The sequence below is a fragment of the Salmo salar genome, chromosome ssa04 (assembly GCF_905237065.1).
Source record: "Salmo salar chromosome ssa04, Ssal_v3.1, whole genome shotgun sequence".
NCBI classification, from domain to species: domain Eukaryota; kingdom Metazoa; phylum Chordata; class Actinopteri; order Salmoniformes; family Salmonidae; genus Salmo; species Salmo salar.
The window spans coordinates 38,887,567-38,907,468 of NC_059445.1; the positions used below are offsets into that span (position 1 = coordinate 38,887,567).

Below are 19,902 nucleotides of genomic sequence, written 5' to 3' on the forward strand. Positions count from 1 at the left end.
CATGTACTGTTTCTGAAATGTTTTTGTTAGTTGCGTTTAGCCTAAGCTTGCCCATCTTCATTTCTCTTTAACAGTTACACCTGACAATACTTAGTGGTACTCTTTGGTACAACAGCTTACAGGCCCCTCAAAAAAGGTTTAAACGGGAGCATTTGGTTCTGAAGATCTCATCCCATCCATGTCCTCCACCCACAATATGACAAGCGGCTACATTTTGTTATAGATACTCTTCAGTTTATTTAATTGACTTTTTTTAAATTCTTTGTATGTTTCCGTCTTTTACGCTTTAATGACAAAACAGAAAAGTCTTTAAGCACATCATTGGGACAAAGGTGTATCTGCAGTGAAAAGTGTGTGTGTATATATAGTACATGTACCATATAAAAATACTTGCTTAACAACCACAAGCTTTGATGCAGACAAGTCTGCAAATATTCTAGATTTCTGTAGTGTTTTATTGTTTATTTCAATGACAACCCATGCTATGCACACATTCAAAAGCATTCGGGGGTTCTCACACACGCGTGCTCACACAAACACACTCGCAAAAGTAACAGTAACTCACAGAAAAATACTAAATGAATGTAGAAAGTAAGGCTTTAGCGAAAACGGGTCCAATTACCACAAAACACTTAAATAAAATAATCAATTGATATTACTTTCACAAAACTGACTTAACTCCGTATTTTTTTTATGCACTTGGAGTAACAACACTGAGGGAAATTATATCAATAATATCAATGACCACTGAAATTTGCTTCACATAACACCGCTTGAAAAAAAATAAGTACGACACAGCCACAAGAACAGCTTGAGTTAACCTTGCCAATCCACTGAAACAAGACAAATATAAAAATGTGCCAAAGCATATGAACGAGGAAATGCATCTCAAAAAAAGGCAAACTAGTTGCTTGAACCCACCTTAGAAAATAGGAACATGGCAAGCATTAAAATCTATGGCCTCAATCCATTAGTGCTGTCAATCCATGTCATCATGTAACAACTCTCCTTAGTCATGTAACAATAATCCTTAATCATTGGCTTTCTGTCCAGTGTCCATTGTAGACCGCTCAGCAAGGTTATTACAGTAAACAAAAACAAATGAAAAAACTATTTCGTAGACTGAAATAAAATAATTAACAAACCCATTTGAAAAACTAAAACTATCTTTGACTCCAAAACGTACTAAAATAAAAATCATCAAATAATGTTCAGTTTTATCTTCTAAACTTTGGACAACAATCAAATGAGTGTTTTCAAGCTTCTCAACGTGGCAGGTAAGTGCTTCCTGGAGTTAGTGAGGTTTCAAATAGGTCTAGCTTGTTAATCACTAACTACCAAGGAAGAAATCTGGTACTTTCTGTCCCTAACATGAAAACTGAAAATAAATATGAAAAGTTTTTATAAAACTCAAACTAAATAAAAACTAGTAAATCAGGTCTGAAAACTAACTGAACTTCAAACAAAAATCAAAAAACGAATAAAAATACACAATATAAAAACACAAAACTATAATAACCTTGGTGCCCAGGAAACTCAGAGTGAGTGACCATGTCTGGCTTGGTTTCTATGTGGCGATCTTGTTGTAGCCAAACAGCCCCACTGGCAGGTACTTCACATGGGTGGGCCACTGGGCAGCCAGCTGGAAGAACTTCACATCAGTCCACTCCACGCCGTCCACAGACACTGAAACATATCCAATAGTTTCATGACTCTACAAACATCTAAAAATAAACAACCATGTTGAATCTGACTGAATCGCATTCAGTCCCACTGGGCACAAACTGGTTGAATCAACATTGTTTCAAATTCATTTGTCAACGTATTGTGACGTGGAATCTACGTGGAAAATACATTGGATTTGAAAAACTGTTGTTTTGAGGGGGAAATTTCAACGCAAAGATTGTCATCCTGGTAAACAATTTAACATAGACAAACCTGGGCAGCACCTCCTACTGGAGAGTTGATCTATCTACAGCTTTAAAATAGTTTGCCTTGATTTAGTCCTATTCTTTATAGGACTAAATCAAATTAAACTTTATTTAAAGTGCATTTAAAATTGTATTTGATTTAGTCCTAAACTTAGATTTTTGGTTGAAATGGAGACGTGAAGCCAACTTATTAATTTGTAGACAAATCATTTTATAACATTTTTGACACGGGTTTTTCTGGATTTTTTTGTTGTTATTCTGTCTCACTGTTCAAATAAACCTACCATTAAAATTATAGACTGATCATTTCTTTATCAGTGGGCAAACGTACAAAATTAGCAGGGGATCAAATACTTTTTTCCACCACTGTAAAGCTAGGGCTTCAAGCTTTAGTTGATTTCAAATTGAGTCTTCAAGTTGTCTACAAATGAACAAGTTGGCTTCATGTCTCCATCTCAACCAAAAATCTAAGTTTAGGACTAAATCAAATAAAATGTTAAATGCACTTGAAATAAAGTTTGATTTGATTTAGTCCTATTCTTAAACTTAGATTTTTGGTTCAGATGGAGACGTGAATTCAACATATTAAATTATTAGACAAACTGGAATTAAAACCAGACTAAATCAATGGCACAATCTCCTTCAAATGTTGATATTTTGTAGTGTCGACAACCAAAACACAATTCAAAAACACTTTAGCAATAGAGTAAAAAAAATAAAAAAATCTTAGAAACTAATGTAACAGTATTTATTCAACCTTAAAAAAATCCATGGCCACATTGAGGTTATTGTAACTATAAATGTGTTCTGTAATCGTAGAAAGCGTGCATGGTCAAGACAGCATGCAAAGGTCGCAGGTCTGTGGAGATCATCATTTCTATTATAAATCTGCACAGCATCTCTTAACAGCATTGGTTACTTGCACTATGTGCTATCAATGCAATCTCAACTGTGATCCAGGTTATTTGGTTGTGCTATTAGACGAAGCACAGCGACAACTCATTAAGTTGAAGAACAAATAAATATCTGACATATTTCCATTTGTGCTTTTAGATTGTTGATAACACATTGATAGTGATAACACAATTTGGGAATTCAACTTCAACTTCTAGCTGTCTTTTTTGGAGTGGGTGAATAAGAAAAAGGTTCAAATCTCATTGATTAACAGCTCAACAAAATATGACCCACATGTCCACGTTGAAATGACGTGGTGTGCCCAGTGGGGCGTACCTTTTAGGCTGGTCTGCTGCTGCTTGGTAGAACAGATGAGTCTGGTGATGCCCTCAACCACCTGGCTTTTAGAGTCTACATCCCTCTCTTTGGGCTTCTTCCCCAGGAATATGGTGGAGACTGTGGATACGGAGGAGATGAGCACGCAGAGGGGGGTTCAAAACCAAAACACTTAACAGCATACTTCTCATTCCAGTTAGTACATTTACTTAGTTATTACATTCTCTACCCCAAATTGGTTGATTGACAAACTGCATGTGCTGGACAGTCCACTATCTCCCCACCCCTAGTCCAGCCGCCCTCCTCACCTTTCTTGTTCTTCTCCTTGGTGACCACGGTCATAGCCATGGTGTTGGCCTGGGGCTGGTTCTCAGTGGCGCCTCCTCCTGGCAGCCTGCTGACCTGCAGGGAGCGGAAGGAACTCTTCAGGGTGTTCTTGGAGCCCTTGTCACACCGCTCCCCATCCTTCTTCCGCTCTGAGCATGTCGCTACCCAATAATCCACCGTCAGCCCAATGGTGTCCACCCCATGGGACATATTAGGGCTCCTGAGAGAGAGAGAGAGAGAGAGAGAGAGAGAGAGAGAAAGCGAGCGGTAGAGAGTGTGGTAGACAGTGTACGAAAAACAACTATTGCCCAACAATGTACTCAAAAACGTGTTTAACTGCAGGGATGGGAATTAACTTCTCACTGTGGTAGTCTTACCCCAGACCGCTACTCAGGGAGGGAGACGGAGGTGGGGTGACAGCCTCTCTGGTCATCCCTGTGGGAGATCCATGGGCGGGTGGGGAGGTGGAGGGAACAGCCAAGGTAACACTAACAGCCTCCTCAGAGTCTCCACCTGTAGGCCCAAATCAACACGGTCCTTAACACTGCTCAGGGACAGACTGGAGAGAGAAAGGTAAACATTAACAGACAATAGGTACTCCAGAAATATGAACCCACCTGAACACGCCGGATTTGGTTCAATCAACCCTACTTTCACCACCTGTTTCACACACAGGGATCAGTTAACTAGAATCAGCATTACACTCCAGGGTTGTACTTGGGAATAGTTTGGATATCCCTCGTCTGTCGGTTTACATTGAAGCAATAATTATGATAGAGGCATTATTTGCCAAATTGACTGCCTCAACATTAGTATTGATTAAAACCATCATTACTGATTTACTTACCCCAACAAAGGGAACAAATTTCTGGTAAGAGTCTTCGTCATATCTGGTAAGGTGGAAATAATGAGCGGCCAATAAAATATTTGTCTTCCTAAAACATACCTGATTAACTGTCATATAAACTGAGTGTACAAAACATTAAGAACACATTAAGAGCACCCCTCGCAGAACAGCCTCAATTAGTCAGGGCACGGACTCTACAAGGTGTCAAAAGCGTTCCACAGGGATGCTGGCCCATGTTGACTCCACTGCCGCCCACAGTTGTCAAATTGTCAAGTTGGCTGGATATCCTTTGGGTGGTGGACCATCTTGATACACACAGGAAAATATTGAGTATGAAAAACCCAGCAGCGTTGCAATTCTTGACAAACCGGTGCGCCTGGTACCTACTACCATACCCCGTTCAAAGGCACTTCAATATTTTGTCTTGTCCATTCACCATCTGAATGGCACAAACACACAATCCATTTCGCAAGGCTTAAAAATCCTTCTTCAACCTGTCTCTTCCCCTTCATCTACATGGATCGAAGTGGTTTTAACAAGTGACATCAATAAGGGAATAAGCCTTCTGTCGTGTTCTTAATGTTTTGTACGCGCAGTGTAAATTAGCCACGCAGGCCACTCCACTCACGTCTTGTACTTGCAGGTGAGCATGGCCTCAGCGATAGGCAACTGGTGTGTGACAGAGACACTGCTGATGTACTGGCTGATCCTCCCAGCCACGTCCACGCCATCGGCAGCTGGAGCCGCTGGGAGGGAAGGGGAACAGACAGTAAGCCTGAGTCAATCTGTAGGGAGCGCAAGGCTGACCGGATCTGAACTGACTAACCCCCTAACTAAAGAAGATATGGGGCAGCTTGCAGAGAGAGCGTCTTCTACTCTAATACCACTAATATGCTGATCAAGGCAGATTAAGTTCCCGAAGACACACGCTCGAATGCTTTCAGCTCAGTGGAACTGGTTTGTAAAATAAAGCATATTGTTTAATGAAATGAAATAGTCCTTCAGTCTGTGTTGCCGCTAATAGCACAAACGAATAGCGCTCTCGTAAGTTTAAATGGAACTGTTCGTGCTTAGCGCTCGTGGGAAACGGAGAAGGGTGGGTCGATGTGACGAGAGAGAGAGAGAGAGAGAGAGAGAGAGAAAAAAGTGTGGTGTTTACTAGAGTGAGGGGGCTCCAGGCGACTGAACAGGTCTCTCCAGGCATTGTCCAGGAACACAGAGCTGTAGCGAGGGTCCAGGGAGGCTAGGTGCTTAGCGACGGGGTGACAGCCTGCAGGCAGAGTAGAGGCAGCCACCATGAGTCACACACCCAACCCACTCAGTACTGCAGCTCTGAGCAGAGCGGCCGCACCGTACTGCGCTTCAGCTACATGTGACATAATGACTGGAGCAACTCATTGTCAGGAGGAGGTATCAGAACAGGAGAGTGGGTGTTTTTGTAAACCTTTGTTTATGCTTTAGCTGAAGAGGCTTATATATAAGCATTACATAACCATGTTAGATATGTACCATACTATCCCACTGGGCACAAACCGGTCGAATCAAGGTTGTTTCCACGTAATTAGTCAACGTAATGTGGAATCTACGTTATTTTTGGTTGAGATGGAGACGCGAATACAACGTATCAATTATTAATTTGTAGACAAACTGGAATTAACGGCAGACTAAGTCCGTGGCACAGATGGAACTATCCAAGCAGAAGATGCATCTCCTTCAAATGTTGATATTGGGTTGCGTTGACAACCAAACACAATTCAATAGGACTTTTGTTATCCAGTAAATAGCCTATCTTACAAACGAACGTAACGATCAACCTTAAAGTGAGTAACACGTTCATGGCCTCATTTTGAGATGACTGTAAATATGTCTTCTTATGTAATCATATAACGTGCATGCTCAAGATGGCATGCATATAGGTCGTCGCAGGTCTGTGGAGATCTTCACAATTGCTGTAATAAATCTGCGCAGAATCTCAAACGGCATTGATCACTCGCACCATGTACTTTTAACGTAATCTCAACTGCAAATCGTGGTCATTTGGTTCTGCGTGGTCATTTGGTTCTGCTATTACATGAAGCACCGTGGTAACACATTTATCTCCTGTATAAACAAACAAAATATCTGACATTGTATTCCCATTTGAACTTTGCTGTGCTTTTAAAATGGTTGAAAGCGAAGAGAAGGACCTTTGTGTGACAACTAAACAATCCCCCCAATTTTTTTTTTTAAATAAATAAATAATCGGACATAGTTTTTTTCATTGGAATGTGGTTGTGCTTTTAGACGGTTGAAATCATAGGGATAACACGTTGGAAATGTAACTAACTTTCAGATGTCTTTTTGAGTCGGTGAATATAGGTTGTAATCTCATTGATCATCGTCTCAACCAAATATTACCCAATTATCCACGTTGAAATGACATGGTGTGCCCAGTGGGATACATCTTACAGCAGTCACATTGTATAATACTGATATTTTAGACCCAAGCACTGTGTTAAATGGTATATATATTACTGCTCTCAGGACCTGAAGCGGTCTCTCTCTCACCCAGGGGGACCACCAGGAAGCGGATTAGGCTGAGCCAATCAGATGTTTTGTTGGCCAGCTGAGTGACAAAGAAGTGCAGGATGGCCCCCAGGTAGCTCTGTCCCCCTGCCACCACCACCTTGACCGGCGGCGGTGTGGACGAGTTACAGTTACAGCTGTGGGGAGAGGAGGACAGTTTAGTGGAGCACAATATAAAACAGGCTCATCATCGGTCACCTTAATCACCACACGATACATTGAACCAGCGAGTATTGATTCATTGGCTACTCACAACTTTTGGATGCGCGTGAGGAGGGTGGTGAGGACAGCCTGAATCTCCACCCCACAGCAGGTACACACTAATGGCTGTTTTTGGGCCAGCAGAACCTCGGACACATACTGCACACACGTTTGCCAGAGGCCACAAACATATAGACACAGATGAACACACATACGCAAGTAAATATGTCCACAGGGGAGTGGAGGAGTGAGATAATGGAGGTGAAGATAGAAGTGAAGAATACCTGTCCCTGCCAATCACTGGTGTTGACCAGGACCAGGCTGTCTGGGAGGGTAGTGTCTGAGGAGAAGATCTGATTCAGCTGGTCATACACAGCCTTCCTGGGCACCTGCCAAAACACACACACACACACACACACACACACACACACACACACACACACACACACACACACACACACACACACACGTCAGACACAAAGTCAAATACATTGTCAAAAACTGGGCGCACACACACACACACACACACACACACATGCTGCAATGAAATCGATCAACACAACAGGACAGTGCTGTGCCTGTATGCAGCTGTAGCGAGAAGTCAATTGCGGGTCTCAACTTACTGCTGAGAGTAAGAATATCAGAACACACAAGGTGAAACGTCAATATTTGGTAGTAGTTGGTAGTAGTTTTCCTCTTGTGATGTCAGTCACTGACAGTCACTCAACTAGCCCATGTCAGCTCACATTTTACAGATTGCTAGGTAAGTTAGTCTAGCCAGCTATATAAATGTTATAATATGTCATGGCTGAATTACTGACCGGGCACATCAAGGATCGAGGCCAGTAGCCATGATCCCCTGAGGGCCCCCCCATTGATTTTGTTAGTCAGTCTCACTCAGAGATCATATGAACCTGTCAAGTAACTGCAAAATGTGTAGAATTGCAACATTTTCTCTTCGACCCCAAAGCTACATTTTTATTCACTTTAAAGCTACACATTTGCAACAGGATCACCACCCCTCTGGATCACCCTCTGCAAACAAATCCTCAGCTCCATGGCGAGTGTGGGTACGGACTAGCTCTGGTTAGGGTGAGGGGGTCACCTGTGGGGTGTGGCTGAGCTCCGGTGACCTTTCACTGTCAGAGCTGTTGGTGCGTTCGCTTAGTGGCTTGGACAGCGCTCGCCTCTCCTTCATTGGTGTCCCACGTCTCTGCCTGGGTGTGTGCCCGCCATCCAACCTGGAAAACACACACACACACACACCTACTCACTGACAGTCAGTACCCACACAGAAAATATGACTACGGCAGAAAGTGAAGGAGCGCATATGTAGCACTGGAAGGTTTTGTGTGTGTGTGTGTGTGTGTGTGTTAGACTGACCTGGGGGAGGGCATGGTGGTGTAGGGCATGCTGGTGTGGCTCTCACTCTTGCTGCTCCTCAGTTCTCTCATTGGGGTCCTGGGTAGCTGCTCTGGGACAGAGACAGTGATGCAGGGGGTAGTGTCCAGAAACATCTCTGGATCAGTCAGCTCCTAAACACACCGACAGACAGAAACACATCCTAACACCGCATAGGCCTCAAAACACTGAAATACAGAGGCCACCAATGAGAGAGGGGAAAACAAGAGAGGGAGGGAGGGAGGAGGGGGAGGTTAGAGGGTCTCACCAGGGTGTCTGTCTCAGAGTCGTCCAAGTTGCGGGAGCGAGCGCGTTTCATCTTGCCTGACGGGGGCTGCTCTCCTTGCTGAAAGTCAGACAGCAGGAAAACAGTGGTAAAAGGGAGTGCAAGGGGACATCTGGACTTAGAAGGCCAGCCAGCCCCATGTACTGTACTCACTGGGCTCAGGGTGTCTCTGGGCAGACTGCACCTGCTGTTCAGACTGCCAAACTCGGTCTGCGAGCTGGACTGGGACATGCCCTCAAAGAAGGGCCTGAACGTTCAGAGAGAAAAGAGATAGCCAGAGTTCTGTTAGGTGGATGTTTGTCAGAACATACATTTCCGTTACCTACAGATAAGTCCGACTTCTCATGACCTGAGTTTGGGTTTGGGTGTGCTGAGGACGCTGTCCGTCTCCTCCATCTCTGGCCCGCTGTCATTGGGGTTGTACATCTCCAGACTGTCATAGAGCTCATCCAGGTCCTCCTCCACATCACGGATGTGCTCCTGGGACACGTGCTCCAGGCCAAAGTCCACCTCATCAGACACCTTAAACCTCTTCAACAAGGCCACAAACTTCTGCTTGATGTTGGGCTGCCGGGTTAAAGGAACACGTAGATATCAAACAGGTTGACTAGAACAGCAGCAGGTAGTCCCAACGCCACAGAGACAGACAGACGAATAGACTGGATGCTTACATGAGCTCTGGTGATGGAGGCTGCAGAGGTGAGTTTGTGCCTGTGCTTCTTCTTCCTCATGTCATCCTCTTCGTCAAACAGATACTGAAAAAAAGGAGGGAGGATCAATTTTGTGCTCAAACCGGACAAACCCTCCATCCACTCTACTGTACGCCGGCTCCAATGCTTGTATTGAAGCAGTGTGGTATCTTTCTGAGCGTCGCTCGCTCCCTCCCCCCCCCTACCTGGCTGTGAGCAGGGTCATCACTCCCGTCCTGCTCTGATGAATAGCTCTCCTCGTCTTCCTCCGAGTAGTTGTCAATGTCAGGGGAGCGGTCTGTCAGTTACAGGGAGCCAGATATGAGATGTGTTATGTATGGGTGTGGGGGGGGGAGTCCAGTATGATGTAAAAACTATTTAAACCTTGTGCCATATGGACAAGGCAGTGGCTGACTCTCTCAAAAGACGAACATGGATGATTGTATTTGCCGACCATGGTGTGGCACATACATATTGAACTGTTCAATACACTGGCATTCTGGATACTTAGACAATCCCATATAAGCACATGGCTGAATATAAAGAAAAAAATAATACAAAAATTCTAACTTTCTGATTCCTTGTTCATGGCCTTATCTCCCTCGAGCCTGTCCCCTTGTCTTTCACTCTGTGTCTCCCTTACCAGACATCTTGGCCTTGGACATCTCGTGGTCAATGGGCTGGCTGGAGAGCGAGTAGACCCTCATCTCAGCCACAGGCACAGCCGTGTCCTTCACCGTGGTGTGGAGACCCAACACACGGGCTCCCTCACTGGGGTGCTGCATCACCTGGGGAGGAGAGAGGAAGGGGGGTCAGGGAGAGAAAGAGAGATTGGGGGGGTGACAATTGCAAGAGAGAGAGAGAGAGAGAGAGAGAGAGAGAGAAAGGGCAGGAGACGAAAGAGTGACAGGAGTACAGATGCTGGATGGCGTGTTGTACAAACAAAAGCCTGAATGATCGTAATCATGGCAGTTAACAGCTGTGCTGAGGTGTTGCCCTCTTACCTCTGCCATGTTGATAAGGCCCAGTGCCAGTGTCTTATAGCCCAGGATGGTGCGGTTCTTGTACCTCTTCCTCCTCTGCAGCATGATCTGCAGTCTGTTGGCATCTCGCTTCAGAAAATGTGGATACTGGAGGAAGTAAAGATGAGAGATGGCGAGGTTGACAGAATCAGACATGCACTGAAAATAGAATCTCTGGGACTTTTTTTTTAAGTCTCTGACTCTCGTCCACAATTCATTTGCATACACATAACTGTCTGTGCAAACACCCCATGGTAACTCACTTGCAAGGAGAACGTTAGCTGAAGATCGGTCTCGGTAAGTCCAGGCGATGACAACAGGATTTCATTTGACCGCAAAATGCGCTTTGATCCCTAAGAAGATATTCCAAACACGTTACAATACATCTCCTGCATATATTATCCATGGATTAAAGATAAAAAAGGTTCTCATAAGTCACTGGTGTATTTAAGCAATAAGGCACAAAGGGGTGTGGTATATGGCCAATATTCCACAGCTAAGGGCTGTTCTTATGCACAACACAACGCGTTATTGTGAAATAAACAAGAAATGAGAATAAAAAACAGAAAACTTGAGCGTGCATAACTATTCACCCCCCCAAAGTCAATACTTTGTAGAGCCACCTTTTGCAACAATTACAGCTGCAAGTCTCTTGGGGTATGTCTCTATAAGCTTGGCACATCTAGACACTGGGATTTTTACCCATTATTCAAGGCAAAACTGCTCCAGCTCCTTCAAGTTGGATGGGTTCCGCTGGTGTACAGTATTCTTTAAGTCATACCACAGATTCTCAATTGGATTGAGGTCTGGGCATTGACTAGGCCATTCCAAGACATTTAAATATTTCCCCTTAAACCACTCAAGTGTTGCTTTAGCAGTGTGCTTAGGGTCATTGTCCTGCTGGAAGGTGAACCTCCGTCCCAGCCTCAAATCTCTGGAAGTCTGAAAGAGGTTTCCCCTCAAGAATTTCCCTGTATTTAGCGCCATCCATCATTCCTTCAATTCTGACCAGTTTCCCAGTCCCTACACAACTTTGTCCCTGGCCTATTTGGAGAGCTCTTTGGTCTTCATGGTGCCACTTGCTTGGGGGTGCCGCTTGCTTGGGGGTGCCGCTTGCTTGGGGGTGCCGCTTGCTTGGGGGTGCTACAGACTCTGGGGCCTTTCAGAATAGGTGTAGATAATGAGATCATGTGACAGATCATGTGACACTTAAATAAAGTCCACCTGTGTGCAATCTAACTAATTATGTGACTTCTGAAGGTAATTGGTTGCACCAGATCTGATTTAGGGGCTTCACAGCAAACGGGGTGAATACATATGCATGCACCATTTTCCTTCTTTTTTTTTTTTGAATTCTTTTAAACAAGTTATTTTTTTCATTTTACTTCACCAATTTGGACTATTTTGTGTATGTCCACTACATGAAATCCAAATAAAAATCAATTTAAATTACAGGTTGTAATGCAAAATAGGAAAAACGCCAAAGGGGATGAATACTTTTGCAAGGCACTGTCTGTGCACTTTGTCGAAGGGACGGCGGTGTGTGTGTGAAGAGCGTCACCTGGAGTTTGACTGCGATGACAACAGAGGTTAGGTCTCTGTCCAGCTCCTGAAGCATCACCAGCTTCTTCAGAGTAACTGTGAAGAGCCTGGGTTTAAGGAGAGAAAATGGGATATTCATATTTCTCTGTTTAGTCTGTGAATTCAGTGAATAGATACCAACAACATGAGAAAGTGTCAGTCTAGTCCTTGACAATGACAAAGCTTTTAAAAATGTTGGCTGAGAGTGGTAAGAGTATCACCCTAGATTTGTAATGCAAATTGTAAGCGGGAATCGTTCGGTGAGGTTTGTGTCCAACAAAAGCACTTTAGGAATATTAGGCTCCAGACATAAATCACAGATCAATGTATTCCTACGGGACGTTCGTGGTTCGAAGTACTTTATTTTTGGACAAAGCAGAGACAGATTGGCTGGCTGGGATTTATCTGCGTAGATGAGAGCTAGTCAGACAGAACAAAACACTCAAGGAGAAACTAAAAGATTGTCATCCTCTCAAGGTAGAAGCCACTATGGGCTCCAAAAGACACAACTAGGTCTACAGTCTCATCGTTGATTCTTAGCCAGACAAACTGCAGCATTGCATCTTGAATAACCTTTAATTCCATTTGGGTCCTAGGTGCAGCACTCTGCCTCACGTCACAAAGATTGGGTAATAGGAGAGGGAATCGTATCTGCTGTTCTTCCCTAATTAAATGTCAAATTCACTACAAACCTTGGCCTCTCCACTCACTTCACCATTAGAGAGAGACACACTGGAGAGAGCTACCAGAGAACATCTGATTGGGTTAGGAGATTTATGGTTAATAATTGATATATTCACTAAAAGCCAAATGCCAAACAGATATGGCACTATAGGCTAAATAGAAATTCACTACATTACCAAAAGTATGTCGACACCTGCTCGTCGAACATCTCATTCCAAAATCATGGGCATTATTACGGAGTTGGTCCCCCCCTTTGCTGTTATAACAGCCTCCACTCACCTAGGAAGGCTTTCCACTAGATGTTGGAACATTGCTGCAGGGACTTGCTTCCATTCAGCCACAAGAGCTTTAGTGAGGTCGGGCACTGATGTTGGGCGATTAGGCGTGGTTCGCAGTCGGCGTTGCAACTCATCCCAAAGGTGTTCGATGAGGTCAGGGCTCTGTGCCTGCCAGTTAGGTTCGTCCACACTGATCTTGACAAACCATTTCTGTGGACCTCGCTTTGAGCACGGGGGCATTGTCATGCTGAAACTGGAAAGGGCCTTCCCCAAACTATTGCCACAATGTTGGATGCACAGTATCGTCTAGAATGTCATTGTATGCTGTAGCGATAAGATTTCCCTTCACTGGAACTAAGGGGCCTAGCCCGAACCATGAAAAACAGCCCCAGATCATTATTCCTCCTCCACCAAACTTTACAGTTGACACTATGCATTGGGGCAGGTAGCGTTCTCCTGGCATCCGCCAAACACCGATTTGTCTGTGAAGCATGATTCATCACTCCAGATACAGCGTTTCCACTGCACCAGAGTCCATACCCAACTTTACACCACTCCAGCCGACGCTTGGCATTGAGCATGGTGATCTTAGGCTTGTGTGCGGCTGCTCGGACATGGAAACCCATTTCATGAAGCTCCCGACGAACAGTTCTCGTGCTGACGTTGCTTCCAGAGGCAGTTTGGAACTCGGCAGTGAGTGTTGCAACCGAGGACAGATGATTGTACCGCGCTACGCACTTCAGCGATCCCATTCTGTGAGCATGTGTAGCCTACCACTTCGCGGCTGAGCTGTTGTTGCCCCTAGACATTTCCACTTCACAATAACAGCACTTACAGTTGAGCGGGCAGCTCTAGCAGGGCAAAAATGTTACAAACTGACTTGTCGGAAAGGTGGCATCCTATGACGGTGCCACGTTGAAAGTCAGGCCATTCTACTGCCAATGTTTGTCTATGGAGATTGCATGGATGTGTGCTCGATTTTATACACCTGTCAGCAATGGGTGTGGCTGAAATAGCTGAATCCACTCATTTGAAGGGGTGTACACTATACAGTGCATTCGGAAAGTATTCAGACCCCTTGAGTTTTTCCACATTTTGTTACGTTACAGCCTTATTCTAAAATGGATTGAATAATTTTTTGTCCTTCATCAATCTACACACAATACCCCATAATGAGAAAGCAAAAACAGGTTTTTGGAAATGTATTAAAAATAAAAAACATAAATACCTTATTTACATAAATATGAGACTCGAAATTGAGCTCAGGTGCATCCTGTTTCCATTGATCATCCTTGAGATGTTTCTACAACTTGATTGGAGTCTACCTGTGGTCAATCAAATTGATTGGACATGATTTGGAAAGGCACACACCTGTATATATATGGTCCCACAGTTTACAGTGCATGTCAGAGCAAAAACCAAGCCATGAGTACAAAGGAATTATCTGTAGAGCTCCAACACAGGATTGTGTCGAGGCACAGATCTGGGGAAGGGTACCAAAACATTTCTGCAGCATTGAAGGTCCCCAAGAACAAAGTGGCCTGCATCATTTTTAAATGGAAGACGTTTGGAACCACCAAGACTCTTTCTAGAGCTGGTTGCCTGGCCAAACTGAGCAATCTAGGGAGAAGGGCCTTGGTCAGGGAGGTGAGCAAGAACCCGATGGTCACTCTGACAGAGCTCCAGATTTCCTCTGTGGAGATGGGAGAACCTTCCAGAAGGACAATCTCTGCAGCACTCCACCAATCAGGCCTTTATGGTAGAGTGGCCAGACGGAAGCCACTCCTCAGTAAAAGGCACAAGACAGCCCGCTTGGAGTTTGCCAAAAGGTACCTAAAGACTCTCAGACAATGAGAAACAATATTCTCTGGTCTGATGAAACCAAGATAGAACTCTTTGGCCTGAATGCCAAGTGTCACATATGGAGGAAACCTGGCACCATCCCTAAGATGAAGCATGGTGGTGGCAGCATCATGCCGTGGGGATGTTTTTCAGCGGCAGGACCGGGAGTCTAGTCTGGATCGAGGGAAAGATGAACGGAGCAAAGTACAGAGAGATCCTTGATGAAAACCTCCTCCAGAGCCCTCAGGACTGGGGGAAAATGTTTGCCTTCCAACAGGACAACGACCCTTATCACACAACCAAGACAACGCAGGAGTGGCTTCGGGACAAGTCTCTGAATGTCCTTGAGTAGCCCAGCCAGAGCCCAGACTTGAACCCGATCGAACATCTCTGGAGAGACCTGAAAAATGCTGTGCACCAACGCTCCCCATCTAACCTGACAGAGCTTGAGAGGATCTGCAGAGAAGAATGGGAGAAACTCCCCAAATACAGTTGTGCCAAGCTTGTAGCGTCATTCTCAAGAAGACTCAGGGCTGTAATTGCTGCCAAAGGTGCTTCAACAAAGTACTGAATAACAGGTCTGAATACCTATGTAAATGTTATATTTCAGTAAAAAAAAAGTTTTATACATTTGCAAAAATGTCTAAAAACCTGTTTTTGCTTTTTCTTTATGGGGTATTGTGTGTAGATTGATGAGGGAAAAAAACGATTGAATCAATTTTGGAATAAGGCAGTAATGAAACAAAATGTGGAAAAAGTCAACGGGTCTGAATAGTTTCCGAATGCACTGCATATAAACAGTTAGTCAGAAGTTTACATACACCTTAGACCAATACATTTAAACTCAGTTTTTCACAATTCCTGACATTTAATCTGAGTAAAAATTCCCTGTCTTAGGTCAGTTAGGATCACCACTTTATTTTAAGAATGTGAAATGTCAGAATAATAGTAGGGAATGTTCTATTTCTTTCATCACATTCCCAGTGGGTCAGAAGTTTACATACACTCAATTAGTAGTTGGTAGCATTGCCTTTAAATTGTTTAACTTGGGACAAGCATTTTGTGTAGCCTTTCACAAGCTTCCCACAATAAGTTGATTGAATTTTGGCCCATTCCTCCTGACAGAGCTGGTGTAACTGAGTCAGGTTTGTAGGCCTCCTTGCTCGCACACGCTTTTTCAGTTCTGCCCACAAATGTTCGATAGGATTGAGGTCATGGCTTTGTGGTGGCCACTCCAATACCTTGACTTTGTTGTCCTTAAGCCATTTTGCCAGCACTTTGGAAGCATGCTTGGGGTCATTGTCCATTTGGAAGACCCATTTGCGACCAAGCTTTAACTTCCTGACTGATGTCTTGAGATGTTGCTTCAATATTTCCACATTATTTTCCTTCTACATGATGCCATCTATTTTGTATTTTTTGCACCAGTCCCTCCTGCAGCAAAGCACCCCCACAACATGATGCTGCCACCCCCGTGCTTCATGGTTGGAATGGTGTTCTTCGGCTTGCAAGCGTCCCCATTTTCCCTCCAAACATAACGATGGTAACAAACAGTTCCATTTTTGTTTCATCAGACCAGAGGACATTTCTCCAAAAAGTACGATCTTTGTCCCCATGTGCAGTTGCAAACCGTAGTCTGGCTTTTTTAATGGCGGTTTTGGAGCAGTGGCTTCTTCCTTGCTGAGCGGCCTTTCAGGTAATGTCGATATAGAACTCGTTTTACTGTGGATATAGATACTTTTGTACCTGTTTCCTCCAGCATCTTCACAAGGTCCTTTGCTGTTGTTCTGGGATTGATTTGCACTTTTCGCACCAAAGTACATTCATCTCTAGGACACAGAACGCGTCTCCTTCCTGAGCGGTATGACGGCTGCGTGGTCCCATGGTGTTTATACTTGCGTACTATTGTTTGTAAAGATAAAAGTAGTACCTTCAGGTGTTTGGAAATTGCTCCAAAGGATGAACCAGACTTGTGGAGGTCTACAATTTTTTTCCCCTGAGGTCTTGGCTGATTTGATTTTTTATTTTCCCATGATGTCAAGCAAAAAGGCACTGAGTTTGAAGGTAGGCCTTGAAATACATCCAATTGACATCCAAGGTACACCTTGGATTTTTTTGTCAACATACTATTTTCAGAGCTCACCATACAGTGTGTGGACCACTTTAAGAGGAACAAATCACTTTCAACCAAGTCTTCTTCAAATCCACCCACGTCCTCTCTCCATTTTCCCTGCCAGAGAGAGCACCCCCGCAAGCAGCCTTTACCTTATTCAGGGGTCCTTCTAGAATCCACACGCAACCCCACTCCCGCCCCCTCTTATCTATTGCTAGCCTACACCGAACACCTAACAATTCAGAGTTAGACAAAAAGCAGTATCAGAAACATTTTTGAATATTGTTCAAATTTAACATTGTTAGTAATAATGGAGGAGTATTCCCTGATTAGCAACGGTCCGTAGGCGTATGTATATCGGCATAAAAGTGTTAGCCAATCTCTTGCATCTAAGTGTACACTGTGCTGGACTATTATTTATTCTGACATCATGTTGTTTTCCTGTGGGGTTTAGGAGCAGCTGTCTATGGCACCCTGTCTATGTCCCCAACTGCTCAGGGATATGTTGATTTGGAGGCGTTACATCCTGGTCAGTCATGATCTTGCACTTCATGATGCTCTTTCTTCATAACCATGGTCCTTCAAATATAGTTTTTCATTGTAGAGTTGAATGAGCTCTTCCTTTTAAAATGGGAATCTTATTGTTTGAACTGCATATTGCCCCTTTAAAAGACACTCCCTAACCTTCACTACCATCAGCAATAATCTATCACTGCAGGCTAAATGCATCTACGTGAATAGCACACTGTAACTTAATAACTGACAATTCATTTACAGTTGCCTGACCTGACCTGACCTGATGGTCAAAACAAAAACTGCTGTCATATTTACAGTAACTTGCAGCAGTGCGAAATGTGTATTATTCAAAGGCAAATACAGAAGTATGCTATTTACTTCAACTTTAATCATATTAAATGTTATTTTCATTAACTCATACATTTGTAAAAACTTGTATTCAACCCGCCTACATAACTTCTCTTGAGGGAAAAACATTTGACTTCCACCCACTGATATCAATATCATTCCTAAGCCTACATCCAACCACAGAATCCGATAACCTATACGTGATCTGATCCATACTGGAAACCTCAACTGTCAGAACCAGCCATGGTGTTTAGGCGGCCATACCTGGGCACACAGCTTGGAGATGAGCGATCAATTTCCCAGGTCGCATACAGGTTCATTTGAACCGGACGGTTCGGGACGATCGTGACGGTCTTGTACGGCTGCATATGTGGAGATGGTGTGCCCCCAGTCCGTGGGAAACCCCCTCTCTCCGACATACTGGAGGTGTTTTGGATGTGGAAGAAAATACCTTCTGTCATTCAGCTTCCTGACTTGTGCATACAGATATTTTCATCATACCCCGAAGCTTCAAATTGCGCTTTCATATCCACATAATTCCATGCCTTCTTGCTGGCATTTCACGCTTTTCTGTTCTGCAGTCCACAATTGATGTGATATGCTCACAAGTGCGATGTTTTTATTAGCAGGAAGCGGAACTTGCCCTCCAGGGAGCACAAGAGAATAGCTACGCCTCTCGTTAAAGACGCACTCTTTACTAGTACAATCTCTCAACAATAATAATGTGAGAGTCAGAGCGTCACAGCAGGTGCATACGGTATGTTGTGTGCGTGCTCTCTCCCTCTCGCTCTCTGTCCCACCCACACACAGTGATAGAGTGCTATTATTGTAACGCGAGCCTCTCAGAGCTGCCATCCCCACTATAGGGAGGAGGCATGGTACCAGCAGAGTGGTCCCTTGGAGCATCTGGGTATCCGACTCAATATTACACTGAACAAAAAATACAAAGGCAACATGCAACAATTTCAAAGGTTTTACTGAGTTACAGTTCATATAAGGAAATAAGTCGATTGAAATACATTCATTAGGCCCTAATCTATGGGTTTGACATGACTGGGAATACAGATATGCATCTGTTGGTCACAGATACCTTAAAAGAAAAGGTAGAGGCGAGGATCAGAAAACCAGTCAATATCTGGTGTGACCACCATCGGCCTCATGCAGCGCGACACATCTCCTTTGTACAGAGTTGATCAGGCTGTTGATTGTGGCCTGTGGAATGTTGTCCCACTCCTCTTCAATGGTTGTGCGAAGTTGCTGGATATTGGTGGAAACTGGAACACGTTGTCATACGTGTCGATCCAGAGCATCCCAAACATGCTCAATGGGTGACATGTCTGGTAAGTATGCAGGCCATGAAAGAACTGGGACATTTTCAGCTTCCAGGAATTGTGTACAGATCCTTGCGACATGAGGCCGTGCATTATCATGCTGAAACATGGGGTGATGGCGGCAGACAAATGGCACCACAGTGGGCCTCAGGATCTCGTCATGGTATCTCTGTGCATTTAAATTGCCGTTGATCAAATGCAATTGTGTTCATTGTCCGTAGCTTATGCCTGCCCATACCATAACCGAACCGCCACCATGGGGCACTCTGTACATAACAGCAAACCGCTCGCCCTTTCGACGCCATACACGTGGTCTGCGGTTGTGAGGCCGGTTGGACTGGGGAGCCAGGCCCAACCAAGTTTTCCCCACAAAAGGGCTTTATTACAGACAGAAACACTCCTCAGTTTCATCAGCTGTCCGGGTGGCTGGTCTCAGATGATCCCGCAGGTGAAGAAGCCAGATGTGGAGGTCCTGGGCTGGCGTGGTGACACCTGGTCTGTGAGGCCGGTTGGACGTACCAAATTCTCTCAAACGACGTTGGAGGCAGCTTATGGTAGAGAAATTAACATTCAATTCTCTGGCAACAGCTCTGGTGGACATTCCTGCAGTCAGCATGCTAATTGCACGCTCCCTCAAAACTTGAGACAACTGTGGCATTGTGTTGTGTGACAAAACTGCACATTTTAGAGTGGCCTTTTATTGTCCCCAG

The 19,902-nt window shown here is 44.2% G+C and overlaps 1 protein-coding gene across 2 annotated transcripts; it reads right to left on the bottom strand.

Annotated features, from left to right (window-relative positions):
• Positions 1-906: 906 nt before the first annotated feature.
• On the bottom strand, positions 907-18,644 carry LOC106602979 (phosphofurin acidic cluster sorting protein 1). 2 transcript variants are annotated; one of them, XM_014196068.2, is made up of 23 exons: positions 18,126-18,644; positions 12,061-12,148; positions 10,763-10,852; positions 10,482-10,607; positions 10,121-10,265; positions 9,684-9,775; positions 9,460-9,543; positions 9,138-9,355; positions 8,942-9,035; positions 8,771-8,848; positions 8,485-8,636; positions 8,207-8,342; positions 7,386-7,490; positions 7,154-7,260; positions 6,862-7,037; positions 5,495-5,605; positions 4,964-5,081; positions 4,336-4,378; positions 4,106-4,148; positions 3,866-4,001; positions 3,470-3,708; positions 3,162-3,281; positions 907-1,686 (listed from the first exon to the last, which is right to left on the bottom strand). In XM_014196068.2, the coding sequence occupies exons 1-23, from the start codon at positions 18,320-18,322 to the stop codon at positions 1,568-1,570; spliced, it is 2,817 nt and encodes a 938-aa protein (XP_014051543.2). In that variant the 5' UTR covers positions 18,323-18,644; the 3' UTR covers positions 907-1,567. The 2 variants fall into 2 exon arrangements, with proteins under 2 accessions (XP_014051543.2, XP_014051544.2); XM_014196069.2 differs by having other exon boundaries at positions 6,883-7,037; positions 18,126-18,643.
• Positions 18,645-19,902: the final 1,258 nt, after the last annotated feature.

Bases quoted from the DNA above. Each gene is read 5' to 3' on its own strand.
- LOC106602979 (XM_014196068.2), bottom strand. From the start codon at position 18,322: ATGACAGAAGGTATTTTCTTCCACATCCAAAACACCTCCAGTATGTCG. The intron at 8,637-8,770 runs GTGAGACCCTCT...CGGTGTGTTTAG, and splicing joins ACTCTGAGACAGACACCCTG to GAGCTGACTGATCCAGAGAT. The intron at 4,002-4,105 runs GTGGGTTCATAT...TTGGGCCTACAG, and splicing joins ACCAAATCCGGCGTGTTCAG to GTGGAGACTCTGAGGAGGCT.